This window comes from Exophiala spinifera (assembly GCF_000836115.1).
Source record: "Exophiala spinifera strain CBS 89968 unplaced genomic scaffold supercont1.5, whole genome shotgun sequence".
In the NCBI taxonomy this organism is placed as follows: domain Eukaryota; kingdom Fungi; phylum Ascomycota; class Eurotiomycetes; order Chaetothyriales; family Herpotrichiellaceae; genus Exophiala; species Exophiala spinifera.
This window is the reverse complement of record NW_015622517.1, coordinates 2542138-2568267: the sequence shown is the minus strand read 5'-3', so window position 1 is coordinate 2568267 and position 26130 is coordinate 2542138. Positions and strand designations below refer to the sequence as shown.

The 26130-nt window shown below is 52.5% G+C and overlaps 9 protein-coding genes across 9 annotated transcripts; 2 read left to right on the top strand and 7 right to left on the bottom strand.

The window, feature by feature from the left end:
• Positions 1–445: 445 nt before the first annotated feature.
• Positions 446–1566, bottom strand: PV08_07496 (uncharacterized protein; the record flags this gene model as incomplete). The annotated part of the gene is made up of 2 exons (XM_016381826.1): positions 446–1261; positions 1399–1566. 2 exons carry the CDS (start codon positions 1564–1566, stop codon positions 446–448), a joined length of 984 nt encoding a protein of 327 aa, XP_016234928.1.
• A 1575-nt stretch (positions 1567–3141) lies between these two features.
• On the bottom strand, positions 3142–5898 carry PV08_07495 (uncharacterized protein; the record flags this gene model as incomplete). The annotated part of the gene is made up of 1 exon (XM_016381825.1): positions 3142–5898. One exon carries the CDS (start codon positions 5896–5898, stop codon positions 3142–3144), a length of 2757 nt encoding a protein of 918 aa, XP_016234927.1.
• A 1947-nt stretch (positions 5899–7845) lies between these two features.
• PV08_07494 (uncharacterized protein) lies at positions 7846–12600 on the bottom strand (the record flags this gene model as incomplete). Its single annotated transcript, XM_016381824.1, has 1 exon — positions 7846–12600. One exon carries the CDS (start codon positions 12598–12600, stop codon positions 7846–7848), a length of 4755 nt encoding a protein of 1584 aa, XP_016234926.1.
• Positions 12601–13375: 775 nt separating this feature from the next.
• Positions 13376–14973, bottom strand: PV08_07493 (uncharacterized protein; the record flags this gene model as incomplete). Its single annotated transcript, XM_016381823.1, has 3 exons — positions 13376–14164; positions 14220–14555; positions 14611–14973. 3 exons carry the CDS (start codon positions 14971–14973, stop codon positions 13376–13378), a joined length of 1488 nt encoding a protein of 495 aa, XP_016234925.1.
• Positions 14974–15854: 881 nt separating this feature from the next.
• PV08_07492 (uncharacterized protein) lies at positions 15855–17319 on the bottom strand (the record flags this gene model as incomplete). Its single annotated transcript, XM_016381822.1, has 4 exons — positions 15855–16004; positions 16083–16436; positions 16617–17078; positions 17131–17319. 4 exons carry the CDS (start codon positions 17317–17319, stop codon positions 15855–15857), a joined length of 1155 nt encoding a protein of 384 aa, XP_016234924.1.
• Positions 17320–17785: 466 nt separating this feature from the next.
• PV08_07491 (uncharacterized protein) lies at positions 17786–19021 on the bottom strand (the record flags this gene model as incomplete). Its single annotated transcript, XM_016381821.1, has 2 exons — positions 17786–18599; positions 18666–19021. 2 exons carry the CDS (start codon positions 19019–19021, stop codon positions 17786–17788), a joined length of 1170 nt encoding a protein of 389 aa, XP_016234923.1.
• Positions 19022–20293: 1272 nt separating this feature from the next.
• PV08_07490 (uncharacterized protein) lies at positions 20294–21814 on the top strand (the record flags this gene model as incomplete). The annotated part of the gene is made up of 1 exon (XM_016381820.1): positions 20294–21814. The coding sequence occupies one exon, from the start codon at positions 20294–20296 to the stop codon at positions 21812–21814; it is 1521 nt and encodes a 506-aa protein (XP_016234922.1).
• A 629-nt stretch (positions 21815–22443) lies between these two features.
• PV08_07489 (lactoylglutathione lyase) lies at positions 22444–23475 on the bottom strand (the record flags this gene model as incomplete). Its single annotated transcript, XM_016381819.1, has 2 exons — positions 22444–23270; positions 23328–23475. 2 exons carry the CDS (start codon positions 23473–23475, stop codon positions 22444–22446), a joined length of 975 nt encoding a protein of 324 aa, XP_016234921.1.
• Positions 23476–24457: 982 nt separating this feature from the next.
• Positions 24458–25939, top strand: PV08_07488 (uncharacterized protein; the record flags this gene model as incomplete). The annotated part of the gene is made up of 1 exon (XM_016381818.1): positions 24458–25939. The coding sequence occupies one exon, from the start codon at positions 24458–24460 to the stop codon at positions 25937–25939; it is 1482 nt and encodes a 493-aa protein (XP_016234920.1).
• Between the last annotated feature and the right edge of the window lie 191 nt (positions 25940–26130).

The window sequence follows — 26130 nt, the reverse complement described above, 5'->3', positions numbered from 1 at the left end:
CCCGAGGATGGGAAGGCAAAAGGTGCAGAAGTGCAAAGCGCAAATCAGTTAGTGTCACGTTTCATGTGTGAGAGGGAAGTTTTATCATACGTGATTGACTATTTCATTCATTTTGATACCAATGCCAACGCCGATGCCTTCGCTGTGCTATGCCATGCTATGCTATGCCATGATGTGCCATGATGTGAAGTGGGTCACGCGCAGTGCCCGCCTGGTATCTCATAGTCCAAACGCCCTTTTCGTGATGTTGATATCCGATGTGTCCCTACCAATAGTGGGATAGGTAGGTAAGGTAGTCAGCTCATTTCATGACTTTTTTCCTTCACATTGCTCATCTCATCCCACCCCATCCCATGCAATGCAGTGCAGGATGGTACGATCTGATTTATTTTTGTTTCTTTCCCAGGAGGGTTTTTTTCCCGTCACAATATGTTTTTTTGTCTTTTCATCGTTGCGGTCCATATCCATATCCACCGTTTGAATAACTTTGAGCATTGAAATGGTCGTACTGTCGTCCACCACCACCACCGCCACCACCGCCGCCGCCACTAAACTGATCCATCCTTATTTGTCCCTGTCCGTGACCGTACCCTGAATTATCATACCCACCGTAAGCAGAGCTCGAGTACGTCGGTGCCGGGGCGCGAGCCTGGGCAGGTCTGTACATTTGTCTCGAAGCCGAGTAATCGGTGACACCGTAGGGGACGTCGTCTTCGCTCTGAGAATGTGAATGTGAATGGTACAACGGTTGCGTCTGCGACTGGTCATATTGCGGTTGCGTTTCTGTGCCTGCCGTAGAGCCAGCTCTTGCATCCGCCCCCGTTCCCGTCCCCGTCCCCGTCCCCGATCCATAAGAATAAGGGTCCAAGTGGTTCAATCTCACGACGTCTTTGTCGTCGGCCGCGGCGGCGCCCTCCGCCATCATCTTATTGTACCTGCCCAGAGCGGTCTGCTTCCTCCGACTCCTCACGTCGAGGACGATCAGCGCGACCTGCGCGAGCCAGCCGAAAATGTTGAACGAGTAAAAGGCCTTGTAGGTGCGACAGATCATCATGCCGTCGTCGTTGGCCCAGTTCGCCCGGGAACACGAGTGCCCCAGCGTGCCGTACATGTTGTATGTGAGCAGCGCGATGCCGACGGTCCACACCAGCAGGATCGAACTGTTGGAGATGAGGTTGAGAAGGGGGTTGAGGAAGGCGAAGGCATAGACGAGAGAGGTGACCAGTAGGGCCAGGAGGGAGAGGAGAGAAGATAGGAGGATCTATTTGACGGGACCATGACACGTTAGTGGTTGTTTGCACGGCACATCGGTAGAAGATTGGAAGTCCAAGGGAGAAAGAGCAGAAAGGAGGAGAGCCCTCGGCAAGGCAAGGCAGGGCAAAGAGAGAGGAAACGTACCACAATAAATGTCCACGGTAACTTGAATCCATCGTGCTTGAGTTGGAGGCAAAAGTAAATCAATATGCCGGAAACGACCGAGGCGCTGATGAAGGCAATGCCTCGAATGACGTGGAATGCAAGTCTGGGATAGACTTGCGGTCGACTGCGCATTTTGGTCGTTGGCATTATGGAGGAAAGGAGGTAGAACGTTGAAGCTGGGATCGGGGGAATGATATTTGGATTCGTATGTCTCGGGGGGCGCTGTGTAACCGGGGAAAGATCTTGGTACCCGTAGTACCAAGTACGGAGTAAAGAAGCTCAGACACTCTGCTGGTCCGCGTCACGCACGCGCGTACTCCGTAGTGGAGGGAGATATCGTGTGTGTCTGTGAGAGCAAGTGTGTGTACTTGCTGAGTTTCGGTGCCACTATGCCAGAAGGGACCTCGGATAGACGTTTCTGAGACGTTTAACGTAGCGACTGATCGATTTTGGAATGGAGAGACGACAGACAGATGTTGATTCAGAGGAGACGAAGAAAGAAAGAAAGAAAGCAACACAAATGACTCTGGCTGCGACACTGAGGGGGAGAGAGAGTGTGTGTGTGTGAATGAATGGCCTAAAGTCGAGGCGCTGAAAACAGAGTGACAAAAGAGAAACATACAGAGGACCACAGCGGACAGAGAGGCGGAGTGAACGAGGCTCATACGAGGCTATACAGGGGGGGTTGTTTTAAGCCACCCAAGCGAGGAGAGAACAAAAATAGAAATCAGGGAGTCTAAAGTACCAACCCCCGGTCGCCCAAGTACCGTCTCCAGGATTTTCATACTGTACGAGTAGATGACTAACTAGTATTCGTATTCGTATTGCACTCAGTCAAATGTTTGGGCTCTAGAGAGGATTCTCATCATCCATTCTTTTATATCCCATATCCAGGTGGTTTTACTTAGTGCTCCCTCCCTTCTACGAGTACTATTACTCATACTGAAAGTCAAATGCATCTACTCGTCTACAAGAAGAATGACTGCTTTGCACCTTCAAAGCAGTGAAGAGTCGACCGAGGACACACCGCCGTGGGTAAAGAAATCAGATCGAATTCCATCGCTTGCTATACTATCACAGTCTAAGCCAGTCCAATTCACTCTTGCTGTGGCCCATCATCCGTTTGCCCAACAGAGGAGCCCCCTGTGCTTTGTGTACTAGGTCATTGTCTTTCCATCCTTGCCTTGACATATTACCTACACGCACAAATAGTATATCACACCGACACCCCATCTTATAACGTCCTGGTACCGTGTAAACCGACTTCCTCCCCATAGACCGTCCAGATCAAGCAAACTACAGCCCGAAGGAATCGAGAGAGATGAGATGCGAGAAAGCCACCCGTACGCCTCAGCTCCAACCCGGTCAGGGATAGCCTTATCAGCTCGATCAATCACAATGCGGCACGGGGCCGTTGCCTCTCACCAAATCAGAGACCTTTCATTGAGATGCAAGCACCACCTCGTCAATGGCTTCATCCAAACCTAGGATCATTTCCCCACTGAAACGCTTAAATAGCTTGCCACGACTTAAAATTCCCTTCATCCAAAGTCTCGACAGGTATAAATCAACAGTCATCATGGAATTGCAATCCCCGCAGAAACGCCGTTGCAAAGAAAAATCGCAGAGCCATCACCGGAGTCGCTCTATGCCCGTATACTGGATAATGTCAAGGTATCAAGGTCGTCATCGTAATATTTGGCATGAAGAAATTTTGAAATTTCATCTCTCGCTGGCACCCGATGGCTCTGGCCTGCTGGCAGTATTGAAATCGCTCCTCTCCATCGCAAAAGGAAGAAATTCGTCTTCGTCAAACTTGTTTTCTGGTCGGCTTCCACTTCGTCTTCCGCCTCGGCCCCACGAACCACTTGTACTACTGTCGACCTGTTCAGCGCTGCCCGCAGTCCCGCTGAAGCTTGATCCAGACCCATGCGCAGCTGGAATTGGTCTAACAAGGCCGCCGCGAGAACCACGAGGACGATGCGCAGTCGCAGAGGAGCGGTTGGACGTAGGCTCCGAAGGACCGCCATCAGTGACTACTGTGGCTAGCCCAGAGTGTCGATGAACCTGCGGACCCCTGTCAAAGGCTCTCGAATTCTGTCGTGGCCGAGGATCGACACTGGCCGAGTCGTCACCCGGTTCTTGACGACCAGGGTCTCGCCGGTTGTCTCTCCGGTCAGCCCCCATGCTGTGGCTTCGCATGCCGTACAAGTCGGCGATGTCCTCATCAGAGCTCAGAGGTCGACGCTGCGCCGAGCTCGAACGCTGGTAGCCTTGTAGAAATGGTCGAGGGGAGTTGGGAATGTCAATAGCAGGAACATTGGCAGTCGAGCGAGCCTGCGCGGTCTCTTCCGTCGCGGCATCGGAAGGTGAAGGAGCCTCCTCGACAGTGAGGTGGGTCGGGTCCGTGTCGTCATGGCTATAGGCAGCACTAAGCCTAGAAGGCGCGAACGGAGTATGAGGCGTGTGAGGTGAGATCGGCTTCCCAGGGGACGAAGACGTAGAGACTGAAGTGGGGCCTACCATGGGCGGAACACCAGACAGTTGCCTACTCGAAGATGCCGACGACCTCTGGAGCATCATGGATGAGGAGATGGATTCAGACAATGCTGTGTTGGAGTCTCGTAACCTGTGGAAGCGGTTCAACGCTGCAGCAGTCCGTCTTGTATTTGCCTCCGCAGCGGATGACGACACAGAGCCCAGCAGATCTTTCTGTAGCTCCAACATCTTCAGGAAGTCGGAGATGTTCTCGCCATCATCTTCAACTACAGAGCCCGAACTTCCACCGCCTGGGGTTGCCTCCGTTATGAGTCCTGACCCGGGCTGAGCAGAAGATGCAGCACTGGCCCTCCCACTGCTGTTCTGATCGTCGTCTGTGCGGACAGTGGTGCCGCCAGAGGACAATCGGCCACGTCGATGGCTGAAGCTGCTGCTGTACCTCGTTGGAGCAGGTTTCGGTGAGCTCGATGCCGAGTATGCAACGGCGTGTTCCGAAACAAGCGAGCCGGTTCGTCGACCAGTAGCTGCGGCACTAGTGGTGGTGATACCCTCTTCTGTAAGAGACCCCAGAGTAGGTGCTCTGACAACATGCGTCCGTGGTGACGATGCAAGGGGAGACGATCCCAATGGTGAAGCTGAAAGAGTTGGGGTCTTGAAAGGTTGTACCGAGAAAGAGCTTCTTCGGGTGGCTGCCACGGCACGCAAAGAGTTGCGTGAACTTTGGGAGGCTGTGTTGTTGTGCATTGGCCTGGATGCTTCGGGTGTAGGAGGCGAGCTCGCGTTGAAATCCTGGGCGTTGCGCAATGCAGATATTGGACTGGTGCCCGTGCCAATTCCTGCTTGATGAAAGGTCGACAAGCTGCCATAAGCAAGTCCAAGTTCAGGTCGCTCTAACAGATTTTGCCGTCGATCGTTAGGTAGGGAACCGATTTCCGTCCGAGAACTTCTATCAGCAGGTAGAGATGGTCTGAACAGATCATCATCTGCTCCTAAGAACCTTGAACTCAGTAGCTCTTCAGAATCATCAATGCGGAAGTCGCAGTGCTGTCGATATTCTACCTTGACCGAAAACGGCCCAGCAGGTGACTCGGTCAAGCCGAAGTCATAGAGGGAGACGACTTCGGAATTGCTGTCGAAGAGTCTCAGACCGAGGTTGTCTGGACGCGATAGATTCCTCAGGCGTGACCCGTCTACGAGGCGATAGCCCAGCTTCAATGCCATATGTGCCCGGCCCTTGCCGACCTTTCGGGCCAGTTTCCAGGCGGGAAGAAAGTTGCTGTAGGTGTAAAGGGAACGGAACAGAACAATGCTCTTCTTGTACACTAGGGGTAGAAGCGTTGCCAAGTCTAAGGGTATTGGCCCGGTAGCATCACCGAGTTCGATGGTCCACCGTTCGAGGAGGACCTCGTTAGTATCCGTTGACCGCCGTTGGCTGGAATGAGGAGTGTCGTGAGCCGCCGATAACGAATTCTGTACATCCCATCTCTTCCCGTCCTCGTCGACGATGACGAGTCGTTGGCCTTGCTGCAGAGGTTCGGTTGTCAAGAAGATCTCGATGACCAGGGGAGCCGGCCGGTTCACTTCCACATCGCACGTCTTCCATCTCTTGATATGATCCTTGTAATCCTCCGTCTCTTCCACGTCGAGGTTGAACCACCGATTCACCCGTTTTGAGTCTGTCTTTTGAGAGTAGGCCGGTGACAGTTCGACTCTGGAGTGGAGTATGATCAAGGCGGCCTTGGTATGAAAGTTCTGGACGACCTGGTTGAGTCTCTGCATCTGGCCGACGGTATTATCCGCAGGCTGTTCTTGTCGTGCTGCGGCAAAGTCTTCAGAGGAGCCAGAGCCCTGGGTAAGGGGGGAATTTGTTCGAAGAGCCTGGACGTCTCGATCTCTGGGGTTGTTGGTGCGAGTAGGGTTGGTCTGTTCCGAGGTCGCAGGGGAGGCAGAGGCGGGGGGAGGGCGTGGATGTTGATGCATGGTGTCAATGGTCTCGGCAGGAGATGTTCAAAGAGCAGAGACGCGATGTCTGTCTAGCTGTGCAGAGCTGGTTGGTGAATCGCAGGTATCCTATAGCCATCCATGCTTCAAAAGGCCCACGATATGTGTAGGTGAATAGACGAGAAGTAGACCGGCAACGTTGATGACCAGGGTATGCAGGAATCAGGGCATCCGACGAGATCAAGGGACGTTCAACAGCTCTAGCGATGGCAGTGGGTCGACTAGGACGATGAAGGAGTCATGGTTGCGGCGTAGGACGGTTATCAGCAAAGTGTTGAGCGTGAGGTTCACAATGGTCTCGAGTCGCAGGCATATGACGCGGGCCGCATGTGATTCGTGATTGGAGACGTGAGGACAGGAAACGGTCACACCTGGGCGATGCAGGTGGAGAAATGGGTGGTCAGGCTTGTGAGGCTGGGTACCGGCGACAGTCGTGTGGTCCAGGAAGCAAGACGATACAGAGGAGAAAAAGGAAGATGGATAAGGTAGACCGGGGTTTAGCGAAGGCAGCAAGCAAGAGTCATTGAATGGTTCGATAGAGCGGAAATGGGAATGGAGATGGAATGATGTTGAACATCCGTGATGGACACTGGACGATATCGAAATCGAGTGACAGACGCAAGAGCAGCGAGAGATGCCCCGTACTGGGTCAAGTGGGATTTGAGCGCTGCCGCACTGAACAGTCAATGGTCTGTGTGAGTTTAGATGAGGTGCTTGCAGCCGGTGAGCTCGACATGCATTAGCTAGCCGTTGTTCTGAAGCAGCGGCATGACCAGGTCCATTTCGACATGTTGTACGGAGTACCGGGCGATGACTGGGGTCCTGTATGGAAGGATGACCGGGGTCACCGAGCCTGACACGGGGGCTTGACTGGAGGGTCCTAAGCTGCCTGGACACAGGGGGTTTACTAGGCTGCGCGGGCTTCTGCACCCTGGGCGCAGGCACAACATTCCCTGAACAAACCGAGGCAATCGCAGGGATCAAAGCACCCAGACGGCTGCCTGATAGGCTGCCCCAAAGCATGCAGAACAACACCTAGGGAGGAGCTCCCAGCTTAACCGGAGGCTACTGCGCAGGGCTTCGCGACCTCTTCCCTCCCCCGTCCTGCCCACTGCTCGGTGCTCACTCACTGCTCCCGGTGAGCTTTCCCCCTTCAGTCGTGGCATTGCAGCAGGACCTTCCCTGGCCTCTCACCGGTAAACAACACACCGTTGAGTACAGAGTGTCCATCCAGAGCGGACCAGATCACGCATTCATCGCTCACCGTACAGCAGAGACAACACACACCTTCACACAGAAGCTTCCGTAGACTATCCTGCCTAGGTGGGCGAGGGATCTGGTCCCCTACGAATATTTGGACTTCTCCTCTGCGCTTCTGTCAACTCCGTCCTTCAGATAGCCGGGGGCTCGTTCTAGGACACTGCATTCAGCTCAGCTCACATCTCACAGCTCCAGTCTCGCTCCCGTCTCCCTGCTGGACCTTTGCCTTCTTCTGTTGCGCACTAACCAAAGAACTTTACCCCAGGCGCTTCCGGTTCTGGCAAAAAGGAACCCTTGGATACTCCCGTCAAGCCGCCCGACCTGATACCCACTCGGACTGACCAACCCGGTGAGGCCATCAACAGCTACTCAAAAACCTTGAAATCCCATCCAGTAGGCAGACGAAAATACTTATCGGCCGCGGAGGATTCATCAAGGAACCGTGAAGAATACAATAGGCTGCAGGCACTAGACACCCTTGATACTAGGTAATTACCTCAACGAGGCACACAGCTAGCTGCCTTGCAAGACACTTTTGTGCAACCAAAGGAGCCTGGTGGGATTCGCAACATTGCATCCCCCAAGCATAGTGGATTTCTTCGCAGATCAATAATAATACTGTAATACATAGTCTATAGAATGTACAAAATGTCCAAGGTACCTAGATTACAGCGTACTTTGTCTGCATGGTTGATGCCTTGCCCCTCGCGGATGATTGTTTCCAAGCCCACCGCCCCTGCCACTGCCTCGTCCTCGTCCAGAATCTCCTCGCACCGTCGAAGAGCTTGCTGAGACCGTCTTGTCACGACCACCTGCTTCTGGATCTGCCGACGCCTTTCCCTTTTCACTGCTGCGGCGGGGTCCGCCGCGTCCGCGGCCACCTTTGCCGCGGTTACTGGCTGGTCTATGGCTCTGGGCCTCTTCTTGAACTCGCCGGCTCTCATTGTCCCACCATTCTTGAAACTCTTGCTCTTGTTGAATCTCCTGCAGTGATCTCTTAGCTACGGCCTCCTTGACTGCGGCCTTTTCGAATTGTTGCTGTGCCAGGATCTCTGTCATGGATGTCCGAGCATCAATAGCTGAGGTAGCTCGAGAAGGCAACGGAGTATGTCTGATCGACTGTATCTGCGGCGCCGCGGACTTCGGAGACGAGGCGAGCCGTGGTGGTCCTGAACCGCGCTTCGCGCTCTGATCAGCGCCATGACCAGTTGAAGCACTGCCAGCAACTGTCTGTCGCATGGTCATTGCGGGTCTTGCAGGAGTCATCCGGCCGATGTCTACATCGCGATCTGGGATGGCCGCTCCGAGTGGAAGGGCAGGCTTCGAAGGCGCGGAAATTGCCTGCCACGGTGAAGCCACCTTTGAGTTGGGGTCCTTCAGAGCCGCAGTCAGACTTGATGTCTTTACTCCTTCATCCTTCAGCATTTGCTGTTGTCGTTTGCGTTCTTTCTGAGACATTTTCGCACCGCCTCTCGGACCCGCCGAACCTGCACGGACGGCGTTGATAAGGTTCGAGACACGCGAGGCCGAGGCTTGTGCCATGATATCTTTCAGACCGCCATGGGGAGAATTTTGCGTTGGCAGATTCCAGGCTGTTCTTGGAGTATCAAAACCTGTGATAGCCAGACCGGGACTGACAACAGGCGAGACATGGTCTTGCTGGGCTCGATTTGACCTTGCAAACTCGTCTCGAGGAGTGCGAGGAGTAGTAGGGTGTCGAGGCCCGACTACTTCAGACTTGTGTCCTACAGAAGCATGCGCTGGCATTGACGGTGACCTGGCTTGCGGTAGCCTTCCCTGCTGCAACGCTGCTGGTAACAGGTCTGGAGTGACATCATCCATATCGAAGGGTAGATCGTCTCCTACATCGTTTGGAACAATGGCCGGACTGGGGCTCGGAGTGCTTAGAGGAGAGTCAGCCGCTGGGTTTGGGAGGGGTGACTTCTGGTAGGAAGATGTCTGCTTGTCTAGGCTTCCAACTCTAAACTTCGTAGCCGAGGTATGGCGTTCCTCATCTTCGCTCAGCCTCGATCTCAGTCTCATCGAATCAATTCTCCGCTGCCGACAGAGCTCAATGTTCTCAAGAAGCTCGGGATAGTTCTCAAGAAGTTCTTCTTCGGCTCGCTCACTGCGTGCAAAGGGCAGGAAAGCCAACTGGTTCGCTTGCACAACATCATCAAGCTCAGTCAAGAGGTCTTCATCCAGCTCGTCCAAAAGTCTCATCTCAAGCATGCTTTCAAGGTTGAGGCAGATGTACTCGAGCGCTGCGTGTTTAAAAGAATCGACTGTACATTCGGAGACGGTGTTCAGCAGAGAGCAGACGTTTCTCACATTGACAAATTTGCCAAGGACTCGTTGACATACTTGAGCAAGGCGATCGATCATCAGCTCATTGGCAGCAAACATGACGTCGATAACGATATCGATGAATTCATCCAAGCTGTCCGTAACAACATCATCGAACAGCCCCTCACCAGTATCTGCGTAGAGATGACGAAGCACCATGCTAAAGGTCTTCTCATTCATATGCTTCAGATCAACTCTCACCGCTTCAGACTCTTCTGCTGCGGCATGGCGTCGGGAAGCCATCCACATCCCCCCGGCTCGTCCATTGAACAAGCCATCAAAAAAGGGGCATCGGGAGCATAAGAGCACGCTGTGTGCTGGCAGCGCTATACCCCCTGCGAGTTCAACAAGCACGTCTGCGTCAGAGAAGAACTCAACGTCAAGCACAGCGACTTCCATGTCGTTGTTCAAAGTCCGTGGAGGCTCGGTCATAATTCTGACTGCGCGCTCAAGGTGTCTGAGCTCAAGATGGCTTGCTATCTTCATCAGCTCGAGTCGAACTAATCGGTAGCGGGCAGCAGATTGCAAAGCTTTGGAGGTATAGTGCCACACATCTGCGATGTTCTCGGTGTAGAAATACAAAACGAGGTTGGCGATCGTCAAGAAGTCAGCACCGTGAAAGATGAGCTGAATTTGCCCATCGGGGCCATACTCGATTGACAAAACATCAGGAATAGTATAGTAGTAAGTCTCCTGAAATTCTGTCAATGCACTACGCAAGACTCGGCTGCGTGCTTTGAGGATGAACCCGTGAGTGGGAATGCGCACATCCGTCGTGTTGGATGTTATCCAGAGGTTGAATTGACTGTCAGGCAATAACGGGTCGTGACGTTTGCAGATGTTCAATATATCTTGTTCGGCATTGGCCTGAGTAATGAGCGCCGATCGGATTGAAGCCGAGTGAACGGAATCGCCTTGTGATTCCCCATACCGAGCGAACACCAACAGTGGAAATATATCGTCCCACAAAGATGGCGGGTCCAATACAATCTGCTCGCGTGTAACCGCACAGTCTTTCCGTATTGCCATAAAGGCTCCGAAAGCATTGCTCCTTACAGCAATTGCGCGAGTCAAGTTGGGAACCCGGACAAATTTGTAATCTTTTGTTCTCGCAAGTCCCGTATGTTTTTCTCGAACCGATTTTATATTTGCTCGCTTCTCCTTTCGCCAAACCGAACCAGAGGCGGTACACAAGACTATTGAACCATCCTGGCCAACGGCGACGTCGATAGCCGACATATGCGATTTCCGAATGGACCACAGCCGTGTTGGTGGCGCCAGGGCGTTACGAGCCTTTGTCGGATTCGTTGTTGAAGTATTAGACGGAACGTTCTCCGAGACCTTTGGCACATCAATAGAGTAAACTTCACCAAAAGAGGACATGGCACAGATCGTATTGCCACCTCCAGTAATCTGTTTGATATAATTCGTCTCCACGTTGAGCCTGGTGGCAGTATTTTCTTGAAGATAATAGTTACTGAACGTCTCAAGAGGGAAAAGTACTTTGGTCCAGCCATAATGTGTGAAGACAATTACATCGTGCGTAGCCAGCAAGACAATTGTCGCGCGATCGATTGCGCTGACAGATTGTATCGGAGATTGCAAAATGGAGACGCCAACGCGGCGAGGGAGGTCTTGCAGGTCCAGTGATCGTGCATCCGCATCCATCAAACCCAGTTGACCTTCATTTTTGCCAAATGTGTACAGCGCAGTCGACGTGAAAACTGCCGAATGTATTGCTGAGGCTGCTGCGCCAAGAACAAGCTCTTTCTTGATATAACCGTATACTTGGCGCGGAGTTAATTGCATCGGTATCTCATTTTTTGGAACTTCTGGAAGAGAATAACCTAGTTGACCATGTCGGTTGCTGCCCCAGGTATAGACTTCGCCTTGGGAGCAAACAGCCACAGTGTGGTCCTGGCCAAGAGCTACTGCGGAGACATGTCTCTTGGACAGACCCCCAGCCTGGATGCACTTGTAGGTGAACGAGGTGTTCTCGTCCCCTGTACCCAAACGACCCCCTGCCCCGAATCCGCACATGTAGAGGTTGGAGATCGGGTCAGTGGTCAGAACTGCAGTGTGTAGTTTAGACATGACCACATTCTGAATGGTGATAGGCTTGTAACGAACTATAGCAGGGAGACCTTCTTGGGAACGAAGGTGCCCTATGCTACTTGTCAGGTCGTCATCAGCAACGGATCCTTGCCTTGTCGCTTGGTGATCGTCAAGCAAGCGGCGAAGTAAGTGATCAGGCCTTGAGAAATGTAGTCGCTCAGGGAACTGTCGATCGTCGCCGTCTCCGACGCCTAACGAAAGATTCTTGTTGCTACCAAAGGCGTAGACTTCATCTCCATCCAGACTGACCTGAGGATGCACATGAGGTCTGTGTCGCTCATGATCTTGAGCGTCATTGTAGTCCATGCTGATGACACTTTCATTGTCATCAATCCCGGCTGGCAGGGTTGAGGATTCTTCTTGAAGCCGACGAGGAGCAATGGTTAGGCCAAAGACTTCGAAGGGACTGTTGCCCTCGTGGTCTTTGATCTTGACCAGACCGCCGGCATGAGTACGTGCGGTATTGGTGGTGTAGTCAGTCGCATCCTGAATATCGCGAGCCATCAGGGCCTGGGCTACAGAAATGTTGCCAAAGTACAAGGCCCGGTGCAATGCAGTCCATCCCGATTCCGTGTCTTGTGCGTAGAGATCGATGAGTGGCAACTCCAGCAGTGCCTTTACAAACGGCAATGAATGTTGGGACTGTATAGATGCAGCATGATGCAGCAACGTCCTACCGAAGTTGTCTTTCGAGTTCAGTTCCGCCCGCGTAACAATGACACCACCGACCTTGCCGGCACCTGCGCTTGAGGGAGCGTATCCGGAACTCTTTCGCGCTTTGAGAGGTGTCTTGGGCGAAATGGCGAGACTACCTGGACTGCCAGCTTTCAATGTGGAATACCCTCCTTGTCCAGCTGCAAAAGCTTTTGGCACAGTGGCGGCGACGGTGGCGTTCGCCAGGTACTGTCGAAATGAATCGACATCGTCTTCGAGAAGATAGCGCCAGAGATTTGGGCTCATGTGGTATCAAGGATTGTACCTGCCTCCGACGCCGGTGACTGCACCTCGCTGTGACCTCGACTGGATCACGGCTTGTTTAAAGGCGCGTTCGACGGACAGAGGGGAGGGGTGTTGGTTACTATCGGATAGCGTTGAGTCAAGCGCTCATCTTCGGATTTTCGAGCGGACTCTGGGGATGGCACAGCGGTGAGTCTGGGTGGTATGGAGGATAGATGCGCGTATTAGACGTCGACGTAGTTGTTTGGGCGATGAGAAGGAAATGAGTCGAGGAACTTGGGAGGAGATGGAGGGGTGATGCGCATAGTGATGTCGCGACGCACGCTGCGTGTGCGATAAATGTGCGGGACAGTAGCAGGTCGAGGCAGCCTCTTGCCGGCCAATCAGACTGCCTCGTGCTGCGACGAGCCGCGGGCGATGACAGAGCCATTTTCCGCGCAAGGGTGTCAACAACAACTCTGACATGAACAGTGCGCGTAAAGTGTGGAAACGAAAGGGAAACAGACGTCTATGTACAGTGTATATGTGTCTGCATCGACCAGAGGACCGCGTAAAGGTCGACGCGCTCGGTACACCGCAATTTGCAGGGAAGGCGGAATGCGGGTGAACCAAGGACCTCGTGGGTCCTTTTAAGCTCGTACATGTACAGCACGATCGTCTTTGGTAGTGCGCAGGGAACCGCCTTTGGGCGATCCTTGACCATCCCCTTGCGATGTCTCACGTTCCTCATCTCCTGCAAGTTGCAATGAGGCGACGTGTTGACGTCCGAGACTCATCGTCAGATCCCCAAAATACCAGCAGCCAACCCTAACCCGAGTAACACCACTCCCGGCGTGGCGGCGTTCGCTGATCCAGAGGACGACGATGTCGCAGCCGAGCTTCCTCGGGTCACACTCACGCCAAGATTGAATGTCGGCGTGCCTGCTAAAATCGTGGAACCCTGTGCACTTGCCGTAGGTACGGCTGGTAATGCAGTCGTCGCGGCCCCTGAAAGCTGAGTACCGGTGGCAGTGGCCGTCACTGAAGCTCCCGGAATGCTTGTCCCTGACGGTATGGCTGCGATACTGGAGACGTCGGTCTTGTTCTCAACCGCTTGAGCCAAAGCCGCAAGATTGTTATCAAGGTCAAAAACAGCGTAGGCACTCCTGAGGAAGGTGTCCCCAAGAATCGAAACTCCGTCAATTGGAGGACCAAAGCCAAAGTCACAACCACCGGACTTGTCGCCGAAATCCTGTGGTGGAATGTCCAGGCCCCCAACAAGTTGTGAGATAGGGACGCTGATATTGATGCCACCCTCGCCGCCGAAATAGTAGTTGATACTGCCATCTGCAGTTGCATAGCTACACGGAACGACGTAATCATCGTCCCCAATACCAACAGCCCCAAACCCATTAACTATAGCCGAGAACACCTCGTCAGTGAGGAGAGTTGCGCTAGTGCCCGAGTCGAGTAAGACTGCCTGAGCGTAACCTTGTGGTGTCAACTGCGTTGTAGAGCCAGCATGGTCGGTGAAAGAGACCCCAGTCAGTGTCACATAGAACTCTGTCACACCACCAGTTGGGCCTTGCTGAAAGTATGTCAAAGTTAATATCGACCAAACAGAAAACCCAATACGTTCTCACCTGGAAGGGCAAAGCGATCAGGTCGCCTGTATACTTGGAAGTGTCGATTCCGCCGAATATGATAGCACCGGTATTTGCTTGAAGGTCGTTTAGATACAGGCTGTAAGCTTTCCGATCGATGATGCCGTTCGACTTCAAATTGTCCAGGACTGTTGGGTACACGTTTTCTGGATTGTACGCTTCATTGGTATCGTAGCCGATGCCCATCACTCCATGCGAATCAACAAGGGATGTAGCCAGTCCAAACTGTTGGTTTTTGATAGAGGGCGATCCTCCAACTGTTACTGTATCCATTGCCCAATCGCCTGCATCGGAGTCGCCGGGTCCGGCATAGGTCTCCCAGAACGTCAGTCTCGACTTGTGTATTTGTTCCGGCGGACAATCCTCTTACGATATTAAAGCCATCCTGTTGGACAAGCTTGTACGTGCTTGATCGTGTCCGTGTGAAGCTGCCCTCATCGCATTTTCCCTTCTTGCACAGAGTACTTGAGGATGCCGGAACCCAAAGGTCCGATGAACCAGTGTCCAATGTTACAGCAAGACTCTGTGGAGGCGTGCCCACCGTGATGTTGACCAAGTATTCAAGTTTGGTGGTGGCTTGGGTTAAAATGGCATCCACAGTGCCATCCACTGCTCTCTGAGCCAGCCATGCTTCGTGTTGCCGCCGTTTCTGGAAATCGAGCTTAAGATAACCAGGGGAAGCTAGACAAGAGGTAACGAAGGTCAATCCGGCCAACGCTCCTGCAACATACATGGTGGACGCGAGGGTTGGTGCGACAAACAAAGGCACATCCGACGGCTGGAGACAAGGTTAAGAAGACAAGCAAAAAGGCTTGTATTTAGTTGATGCTTGACCAGTCGACGGCGGGCCATGACGTGCACCTCGACTGTACGCGTAGAGGCAATCTGCTGGAGAGTTTCGGCGAAACAAATGCGAGAATAATGGAGTGGTAGGAGAGCAACCTCATCCAGGGGAAACTGCAAGGGGAATAGATACGCGAACCGGGTGGGATCCCCTTCACAGAGTTAACTTTTTTGAGACAATGATGATAACTTTGGGGGCCACTTAGGGAGGTTCGACAGCCTATTGCTGATACAATAGGCGCTCGGGGAAGTAACTTAAGGTACCGGTAGAGGCTTGGTGAGCCTAGTGAGCCCTAAGTTAACTTAGTTACTGCCATGTCAGTCAGCCAGCTTAGTAGGCCAGCCGATGACGAGAGCATCAGTGACTGGCCAGTGCAACATTCAGCATAAGGTAGTGAGCATAAAACGCCATTGCAGCATCAAGGGACTTTTAGTCGTCATCCACCTACGAGTACCTAACGTACGCACAATGATAAAGACTCAAACTGAGTTTCTCCTTATCCTGGTACCAAATGTTGGATGTCTCTTCCTTCTACGGAGGAGATGACGTGGACTTGACCAGATGCAGAAGCCTGATCTTCTCTTTTGTGAGAAATGAGAGCATTTTGGTGAGCCAGCAATGCCGCGTCCGATACCAGATAGGCCAGACGTCCTCCAGCCTTCAATCTCCTATTCTCCTAACGATCTCACTGTGTGTTTTCGGTGCCCTCTGTCAGGAAAATGGGCAGTAGTATTTGCTCTCATTCTCGGATCCTCAGTTATGACCCGACCTCAATCGGCCCAGATCAAGATGGGTTTGATTGTTCGACCATGGTGCATATCATCAATGGCCTGGTTCACCTCCTTGTATGGGTAGGACCTGGTAAGTCGATCGATAGGGAATCTACCCTGCCTCCAGAATTCCGCCAACGCTGGAATGAACTGCAATTTGATCCAGGGTCAGTCAGTACACATTATTTCCGCATCCTTCTGCACGCGTATCTCGCCCTCTGGACATACCTGTTGAGGCACCGATGAACCTTGACAAGATCCAATGTAACTGACATTCCGCTGGAGCCAAGTCGATGGCTCAATTTGGACGTGCTGTCCAGCAGGCACACCGCCGACTGTGGCAGCGATCCCACTGTTTGCTGTCGATGCTATCATTGCTTGAACCACCGCAAGTTTGCCAGTCCCGTCCAAAGCATAGTCGACGCCGTCACCATCTGTCACGGAATGGATAAGCTCGACAATATCACGTCCCTTGGAGTTCAGGACATGTGTTGCACCCAAATCTCGAGCCATTTCCAGTCTCGAATCCACGATATCGACGGCGATGATCTTTGTGGCGGGAGTGAAGTTCTTCGCGGCCATCTACAAACACATCAGCGTCTTTTTCAACCCGTGCGGAAAACCAAGGAGTATCGAACGTAGCATCAACATCAGTGGCGTTCAAGACAGGGAAACAAGCTGCACTGAGGCTGACTAGGCCAGGTCTTGCAGGGCTGGGGATAACATGGTAGTCTGATTGCACAAATCTTGTACATCACTTACGACGGCCGCCAGTCCTACACCACCAACACCAAACACAGCAATCGAGGATCCGACATGGGGTTTGAGGACGTTTAAAACAGTGCCCGCGCCCGTTTGTATTCCACACCCAATGCAGCATAGGATATCCAACGGCAGCGTCTTATCGACTTTGACCGCGCAAACCCCACGCACAATGGCCCTCTTCGCAAAGGAAGACTGGCCGAAATAGGCCGAGTTGATATCTTCATCATTGTATGAGAACGTCCTCGTGCCATCCAATCGTGAGCCACCAAAGTTTAATCTTTCCGCGTGCTTGCAGTACGAGTATTTGCCTCGTCGGCAAGGTGTGCACTCCAGGCAGGCATTATACGTTAGTAACACATGATCTCCAACACCGACATGCTTGACATCTGCCCCGACTTTCTCAACAATACCAGACCCTTCATGACCCAAGACTGCGGGTAGACCTGGCCCTTTGAAACCCTGCAAGGCGGTGAGCGAAATGAATCAAGACCTAGGCATATCATCTACCCACATGCGCTGTTGCCAAATCGGTATGGCAAATGCCGGTGGCTACCATCTTGACCACAATCTCGTCGCTGCGCATTTCCTTCAGTTGAAGCTCCTTTAGCTCGAACGGCCCGCCCAGTTGGGACACGACAAGAGCTTCGGTACTCCCGAGGATACTCTGCTCATTATTGTCCCCGTGTCCCAATAATGCCATGGTGTTTATTCTCGCGTCGATTCCTGGATGCAACTTGGTGCGTTATAGCTATCAACGACGATCGGGGTTGATTTGCTTGCTTTTTAAAGACGGGATATCGTACATCACCTTGGGGTGCGGGGCCATTGCGAGTATTTACAAACTAATAGTAAACCGCTTGCTCAAGGGCTGATCCTAGCCCCTCGCCGACCCCCCAAATTGTGGACTCTCCGGGCGTTCCTGAATGTCACACCTTCGTAAAACTGTGTACGAAGAACTCGAGCTTCCGGCTTTACCTGTGAACGTTAAGAATTCAACATATAAAGGACATAAGACGAGGTTGCCTTAAGCGACGAGATCAAATTCCAGCTACAGACTCTATGTACCACGCAATCCGGCACGCTAGTTCAGGGCTTCCCAGTAAATACACCGCCATCAAATTGTGCAACATTCTTTTCCAGCTTCTGTGTTTCCGGTGAGGCACTGCTCAAGAACGCTTCTTGTCGTTCTTCGCATTTGACTTGCCAAAAACAATCTCATCACGAGCCCACAGAGCCACTGCTGCAGCACCACATGGACCTAGCACCGCAGCCAAGACTCCAATCTTGACAGCTTCGACGAAAAATTGAAAGGCTGTTGTCTTTCCCTGCTTCGCCGATGCACGCAGCGTGAGACCCCAGAGCAAGGCAGACGTGACTCCAACGACAATATCCCATTGCAAGAACCAGAGTGCACCATCCGCCAGGACGGTAACCTTGTGCGGACCGAACGGCCAAACCGGCACGAATATATGAGCCGGCTGCAGTTGTGGGAGATACTCTGCGCTGAACAGGACAGGAAAGGCGTAGGCAAGGAGTGACAAAGTCCACGCTCCGAGGTGTGAGCTCGCAGACGATAGAATTGCGAAGGCGTAAGCTCGACGCAAGTACTTGATTGTCTTCGCCCTCTTGTCAGCCTCGGTAAGGATCGACGCGCGTTGGTCGAGAATTATTGCCGCTGTCGTCAAGATGAACTGTGTGATGCCTATCCAGATAGACCAACCCTGCTGGATAGCCGTCCAGGTCTGCTTGGTCTCGAAGGAAACAACACTAGGTGCTGGCAGGCACATGAGCAGTGAAGGAAGCCCGAAGCCCACGAGAATGCTGATCGGCACGATGGCTAGCTTGACCGGGACATCGACGATGAGTTGGTAGTCCTTCGGATTGGTGGCAGTTGGCGACAGCCACAGGTGGAGCGCAAACCACAAGGGCGCTACGCATGCATACCCGACGATTGCGACGCCGACTCCAAATAACGTCGTGCTGTATCTCACATCAGTGAACTGGTGCCAGGGTGGTGCGGTTGCCTGATTCACAGCGGGAACTTACGCTGTGAGCAAGAATTTGCCCCGGTTGCCCACTCGGAGGCCTTCGATCATGATGAGAACCCAAGAGGCAAGGACTTGGCCTCCCAGGTCGAGGAATGAGAGTGACACGTCTGCACGGTTTCCATCAATCGCTGTATAGAAGAAGCTGACCAGAGTCGTCAACTGCTTATCGACCGGTCCAATCCCGGTGTAAGTCTGTTTCATCGGTGCTATGGTCGGGCCTGGAATGACTGCGCCAGGTTGGCTTTGTCTCCCCAAGATCTGGAGAAGGCCATTTTGGTATGGAAACACCCAAAGAGTCCAAAATCCAGCGATGGATAGGGAAATCAGCAAAAGTTGTGACGTGGTAAATGCCATTCTCGGGTTTCAGGGGTAGGTATAGGTAGCTAAATATATGCAGGTTGATGGCTTCAGACTTCGCTGTGTATGTTGTGTCCGGTCCAATGTGGGTAGCCTTGTGAGACTATGAAGGAGAGAAGAAATGGTGTAGTCAATGGAGGTTGTGAGAAGTTCAAATAGCTGATGACTAGGCGTCGGCGTCAGGCAGACAGCTGTTCGAAAAGGAACGTCAAAGCTCAGCCGCAGCTTAGTGGCCTTCAGCCTCAGCAATCAAGACTACACGGCCAATTACGCGCCGCAGCGTTTCCCTTTGGTCACACAATGATCGCTAGAGCCAGTCGAATGATATTGCGAAGCCTCTTGTGGGCCCTATTCTTCTGCCTTCGGGCGTCGCGGGTACGAGTACAAAAAGTACATTCGGATGTACCTTGTACGGAGCACACCTTGCGAAGTGCGCTTCACCGGCTGCGGGACATTTCTGCCCGATAACACGCTATTCCACACTTGCACTAGCGTTGTTCAATCTTACATAAGCTGTACTCTTTTGAAGCACACTTGTTCATTTCCGACGTCTACTAAGGCAATCCTGGATCAAATGTGAGACCTCAAGGAGCAGCAAGGTACAAGCCGCTCCTGTTGGTTTGTGTCGCGGCATTTTGAACTCTTTGACAGGTCTGATATGCACGAAACTACGCCTGTGCGCTAACCTGGCTGTAACAACCATTCGAGAACATGAGGAGTGGCGATGAAACCAGATATTCTGCGATCCTGTCATGGTTTTCTACAAGCTTCTGGGAATGCTCAGTGTTCAACTCCGTTGGAAAGGTTAACTGCTTCTTTGTGTTATCGTCATTAACCACTTGGCGCGCCTTTGATACAGAAACGGACCGCAATCAAAGCTCCTTCTGAGAGCCCACTAGTATCACAGTCTACATACATACAATTCCCCTATGGAACCGAAAATGATTGTCTCAGGCCAACGACCTGTTGTAGCTACAACGCTTATTGCTGTATGTACAATATGTTTTCCTGAAATCGTGAGGCTGAACTATTCCTGTTTAGGCCTAGCTCGTTGTTAGGAAGCGTAGCAAATCAAACTCAAGGTACGGAGTTAGCCTAGCCTATTTTCTCCGCGCCGTATCCATACGTTCTCACTCCAAAGAACTTTTTTTCTCCAACGTGACGGACGATCCAGCTTCAATGACAATGTTGTAAACCCAAAAAGGCTGGTCTTGGACATTTTTAGTGCAGGCTTAATGCCGATATAGCTTGTATATCATTGGTGAAGCCATGGGTAAACGAAAACGTGAAGCCGATGAAGACCAAGATCACGATGACAAGGTCCAAGTTCCAGATGCAGACCCGGCCCTCTCCAACCAAATCTCACGGCTCAAAAGCAGTCTTAGCCGCGGAATCAAATCGCTGCACAGCACACTGAAGTTGGCGCGCGGGTTCGAGAGACAGAAACTCGGCCGTCGGCAGAAATCCGCAACCGACAATCCTCACCAGTTACTCCGGCTGCGCGAGGAGGTGATTGTCCTCAAGCAGCTCGACCTCGAGCGCACAGCGAAACAGTACCTCGTCAAACAGCTCGTCAGGTCGACGAGGACGAAATCCCACCCGGCAGTCGTATCTCTTTACGGACCGGATCCGCACCTCGAGCAGCCCAAATCCACGGCCGAGGGGAACGTGCTGGGACGCCTGTTCAACTCGGCACCCGTGAAGCAGGTTTTGCCGGGTCTTTTGAACGGTCTGTTCGATGTGCTTGGTGTATCGGCGCCAGGAGGAGGAAAGGCCGAGGATGGGGCCAACGATCAGCGACGCCGGACTGGTAAGAAAAGCAACGTTGGAGCTGAGCCTGAGCCTGGATCCGGATCCGGATCTGGCTTAAGCGAAAATGAACGAAGCTTGGTATTTTCTGGAGATGAGGTCGACGAGGTTCGAGACGAGTCTGACGGGTCTTTCAATGGATTTTCAGACGGAAAGTCAGGCGATGTCCACAGTGATGACGACGATGACGAGCCAGAAAGACCTGATTACATATCCGATGTTGAAATGGATCGCTTACTATCTGAACATCAAGATCGCTTGGCTTCTTCTAGTGATGACGACGAGGAAGATGGTGACGACGATAGAGACGATCTGGACCTATCGACACGCCACACCGACGGTACCACCCGTGGACGGTCATCAAGAGACGACATTGCAGTTTCCCTCAGTCCCGAACCGCAACTGTCGAGTCGATCAAAGAACACAAAGCGTGTCCAAAAAGCGGCATCAGTGGCACCGACGTCAACGTCAACCTCATTCCTCCCGTCACTCAGTCTAGGAGGATACTATTCCGGTTCAGAGTCCGGTGACGACGGCGACAACGATCGAGACTACAGCGACGGCCCACCGTCCGCCAAAACACGCAACAATCGACGCGGTCAACGAGCGCGGCAAAAGATCGCAGAGAAGAAGTTCGGCAAGAACGCCAAGCATCTCGCGAAACAGAAGGACAAACAACGAGGTCAAGACTCCAGAAACGCAGGGTGGGACGCGCAGAGGGGCGCAGTGACCGGTAAACAGCATGGCAGAGATCGGTTCCGTAACGGCAGCGGTCGTGGTGTTGGCGATGGTGGCGGCAAAGGGGACGGCAGACGAGACCAGAGGGACCAAGACGCAAGAGGGTCCAGAGCAGCGCCTCTACAACCCAAGAAACGAGATGACCAGGGCTCTCTCCATCCTTCGTGGGAAGCCGCGAAGAAGAGAAAAGCACAAGGCGAGAGTCAGCCGACGTTTGCCGGGAGGAAGATCACGTTTGACTGAGTGTTTTGCCATGGCTGTCTGTTCTGACGCGCCGAGTACAAGGCACGGTAGTGACACCACTCAACAAAACGTCGTGATGATTATTAGGCATCGTAGATCTTCAGTTCCCGGCGGTGGCAGTAGTTTCACAAGTCGAACATTTATCCTGTCCAAAATTTCGATTAGGGGCGTGTAGATTCCAGCGAAAATGAAATGGTGATGGACCTGGTAGAAGCCGGATAGATTTGCTCTCGACTATTCCGTCATGTTGGGAGCGAGTATTACATCTTCTGGCTTAGAGGCTCCTATCGGTATTGGCCAAGTCATACAAGCGATGTTATTGTCAGGACGAGCAAGATGCGGATGTGTCAAAGTACATGCAACTTGATGACGAATGACATAAAGAAGGGACTAGACCGTTATGGTATTGCCAGCAGTTCTCAGCGTTTCAAAGGGTGTACTACGTACCTACACAGATAGAAGAGGGTGAGATGAAGCAAAAGAGGTGGTGAATCCGATTTCAATCAATGCAGCCGTAGCGTCTGAGAAGCGTGATGTGCATTCGAATAACGATTCCTTCTCAAGTCCATATTGCGTTGTTCAATCTCGCTGGAAGCAGAGTACTATATCATCTCCTACCAGATCTCAAACTACCAGTCGGTAGTTTTCTTCAGTTTTTCATTCTGGATGATCTCAATCCAGTAGTCATCCGGATCCAACACAAAAGCCACGTTCTTCATTCTGCCATCAGTCAACCGCTTCTTCCAGTTGACTTGTTTACCTTCCATGAACTGGCACGCCTTGTCGAGGTCGTCGACACTAATGCAGATATGTCCAAATCCTTGAGGCTCATCGTTACCGTTGTGGTAGACTTTGCCTTCTTGTGTCTCGGTGCCGTAGTTCCAGGTCAACTCCAGCAGACCTTCCTTATTAGCTAGAGGATTGACTCCATTCGGGGTATCTTCTGGCTTGGGAACGGCAAAGTCGCCCGGGTACCCAAGAAAGTACAGGTTGAACTTTGCCTCCTTCTGCTCCGAAGTACGAAGTAGCGTCATACCCATGACGTCTTGATAGAACTTGAGACTCTTCTCAGGATCCTTGACCCGAATCATGCTATGGTTAAATCGGTATGCTGATGTGTCGGTAGTGGTGAGATCCTTGGTCTCATCCACGTTCTTTTGCCCGATTATCTCGACCCAGTATCCGTCAGGATCAAGGGCAAACGCGATGTGTCGCATGCGCCCATCCGTAAGTTTCTTTTGGAACTTGTAGCCCGCATCCTCGATCCGCTGACAGGCGGCTTGGATGTTGTCCACGCTCACACAAATGTGCCCAAAGCCCTTGTGGGGGTCTTTATTGCCGTTGTTGATCGTAAAGTTTTCGTCCTTCTCAGTGCCGTAGTTGTGGGTGAGTTCGAGGACACCTTCACGGTCAGTCCAGTGGTTGCCGGGAGAAGCAGAATGAGGGCCGTCGTAGGCTGTGATGTAGTTCAGTAAATGGAACCTTCGTCCTGTGTGAGCTCGATGCGACTCACCCAAGAAGTACAGGTCAAACTTGTTATCTGGGAATTCGAGCTTGTTGACCAGACTCAGGCCCAGTAGTTTGTAGTAGTCGAGCGACTTTTGGGGATCTTTCACCCGCAGCATGGTATGATTGAACTTCCATTTCGACTGGTCGACCATTGTGGCGTGTGACCTTGTTCTCGTGGATAGAGATAACTCTGTTTGAGATGCAGGTACTGGGAGGTAGTTGGCCAACTGTTTTAATCGAGCTGTGACGCGAGAGACCATGGGCTTCAGAGAGAGTGCGTGATTTTGTCAAGGACAAAATCTTTGCATCATGGACAAAATGTCACGAATGGAGTTATGTGTTCACAGGGGGAGTATGTCCGTATGAAGTTAACCTGAACTGTTCATCGTGTCTTGATCCCTCCATGATTGGATCCTCCGCCGTTTTGGTGGTGATGAAATCAAGCAACGACGTGGGGCTTAATGTTCGTATAGCAGCTTTTGCAATAGGGAGAGATGGAAGGGCAACGATGCCTCACTATCCACGCTAGTCTGCAACGGGAAGGAGAGGGGGCAAAAATGACGCTAAGACCGTCACGAGTGTCTGACAGATTCATGAGAAGCTCCAGAATTATCATTTTCCTCTCTTCCAGAGGAAAAGACGCGCTTGTCAGACAAAACCTCCCGATGCTGGTCGGACTTCTTCCCCTTCCCTTCAGTGCCTGCACCGTTCATTTCCTGCGTTTCGGTTACTACCCGTGTCGCACTTCTCCTTCATCGACTCCCGGCACGCAAAGCACGCGGTACAGACCCGATGAGAAGCCCTTGAACATAGCATCAAGGGCGTCCAGAATCTTTCAAGACGCCGGTGATACCCAACCAGCGTCCCGGGAAAGCTCCCACTTCCCCCACAATCGCAAACCTCGGTCTTTCTCCGCTTGCTCCAGTACTCTCTCGGTCTAATTCACCATTTCTGTCTATTTCCTTGCTGCTCGTGTCTTGACCGTTTCCTTATATAATATAGGTTTCCTGCTTCAGGTGTCAATTCTCGTTGTGAAGAAGCTAAAAGGGCCGCAACTCTGTGGATGAAAGTCTCGAATCTCCTCTCTGCCCGTATACCTGAGTCCGCGTGTTGTCCTTCCTTGCATCCTCGATAATGTCCTTTTCACCAGCAATCCGAGTTGCAAGGTCAGCTGCGCAGAGGTCGACCTCTCTGCTGCGAGCCATTCAGTACGGTCACCCTCCAAACTGTCCCTGCCATTCGAATCCCAACTTTCACCATGCTCCATCAGTATTCGGTGAAGCCAAGAGACGATTGGCCACCCCGATCGACTATTCGCGGACAAAGGAATATGCCTTCGAGATGGCGGCATCGTCAATTCGCTTTGGGCCAGGCTGTACAAAAGAGGTGGGCATGGACATGAAAAACCTGGGGGCCAAGCGGGTGTGCGTGGTGACGGATGCGAACGTGTCCAAGTTGAATGCAATGAAGCAGGTGATTGAGGGACTCAACGCGGAGGGAATCGAGTTCACCGTGTACGACAAGTGCCGTGTGGAACCCAAAGACAGCTCTGTAAAGGACGCAATCGCCTTTGCCAAACCATACCAACCAGATGCGTTCCTGGCTGTGGGAGGTGGCTCGGTCATTGATACGGCCAAGCTGATGAACCTGTATACTTGCTATCCTGAAGCAGACTTCTTGGACTTTGTCAATGCTCCGCTAGGAAAGGGCCTGCCTATTACGAAGAAGCTCAAGCCTCTTGTTGCTGTGCCCACCACAGCCGGTACAGGCTCAGAGACCACGGGCACCGCCATCTTCGACCTGGTAGAGAAGCGAGCGAAGACCGGCGTTGCGCACAGAAATCTCAAGCCAACGCTGGGCATTTGCGACCCGCTGAACACCCGAACGATGCCATCTGCCGTGCATGCTTCGTCAGGTCTGGATGTGCTCTGCCACTCGCTCGAGTCTTGGACTGCCATCCCGTACCACGAGAGATCTCCCAGGCCCACAAACCCGATTAACCGACCGGCTTACCAAGGTGCGAACCCCATTTCCGACATCTTCTCCTTGAAGGCTTTACAATCCACGGTGAAATACCTACCGCGAGCCACCAAGGACCCAGAGGACTACGAGGCTCAAAGCGAGATGTTGCTCGCAGCTACCCTTGCCGGCGTCGGCTTCGGCAACGCAGGCGTCCATCTCTGCCACGGCATGAGCTATCCCATCAGCGGCCAGAACCCCGGCTACAAGCATTCAGGATACCAGATCGACACACCCATCATACCCCATGGTGTAAGTGTTGCTGTGACGGCGCCAGCTGTGTTCAAATTTACTGGGCCCAGCAACCCTGACCGTCACCTGGCAGCCGCCGAGTGCTTTGGGAAGGACATCTCCAACGCCAAAAAGGAAAGCGCGGGAGAAATCCTCAGCGAAGCGCTCGCTGAGTTCCTCATCAAGCTTGGAGATCAGCCTCGAGGATTGAAACCCCTGGGTTTCACGAAGGAGAGCATTGATGATCTGGTTGAGGGCACTCTCCCCCAGAAACGGGTTCTGATGCTGGCACCAAGTCTGAGCGAGGAGATCAACCAGGAACGAGAACAGCTGCGAGGCTTGTTCGAGGAGGCTCTGGAGTACTAGGCTAGACTTACATGGCTCCGAGCCGACACAAAGTATGTCATTCTGGTCGAGCTCACATGTAACTGCTGTGTGGGTTTTTGTCTGGACCTTTCCCCGGATCGAGTGCCCACTGAGGGGGAGCAAATCGTGGGGAGCGACATCGGCCAGTCGATGCCCCGCGACTCTCACTCTCCCCCCATTGACACTTCAGT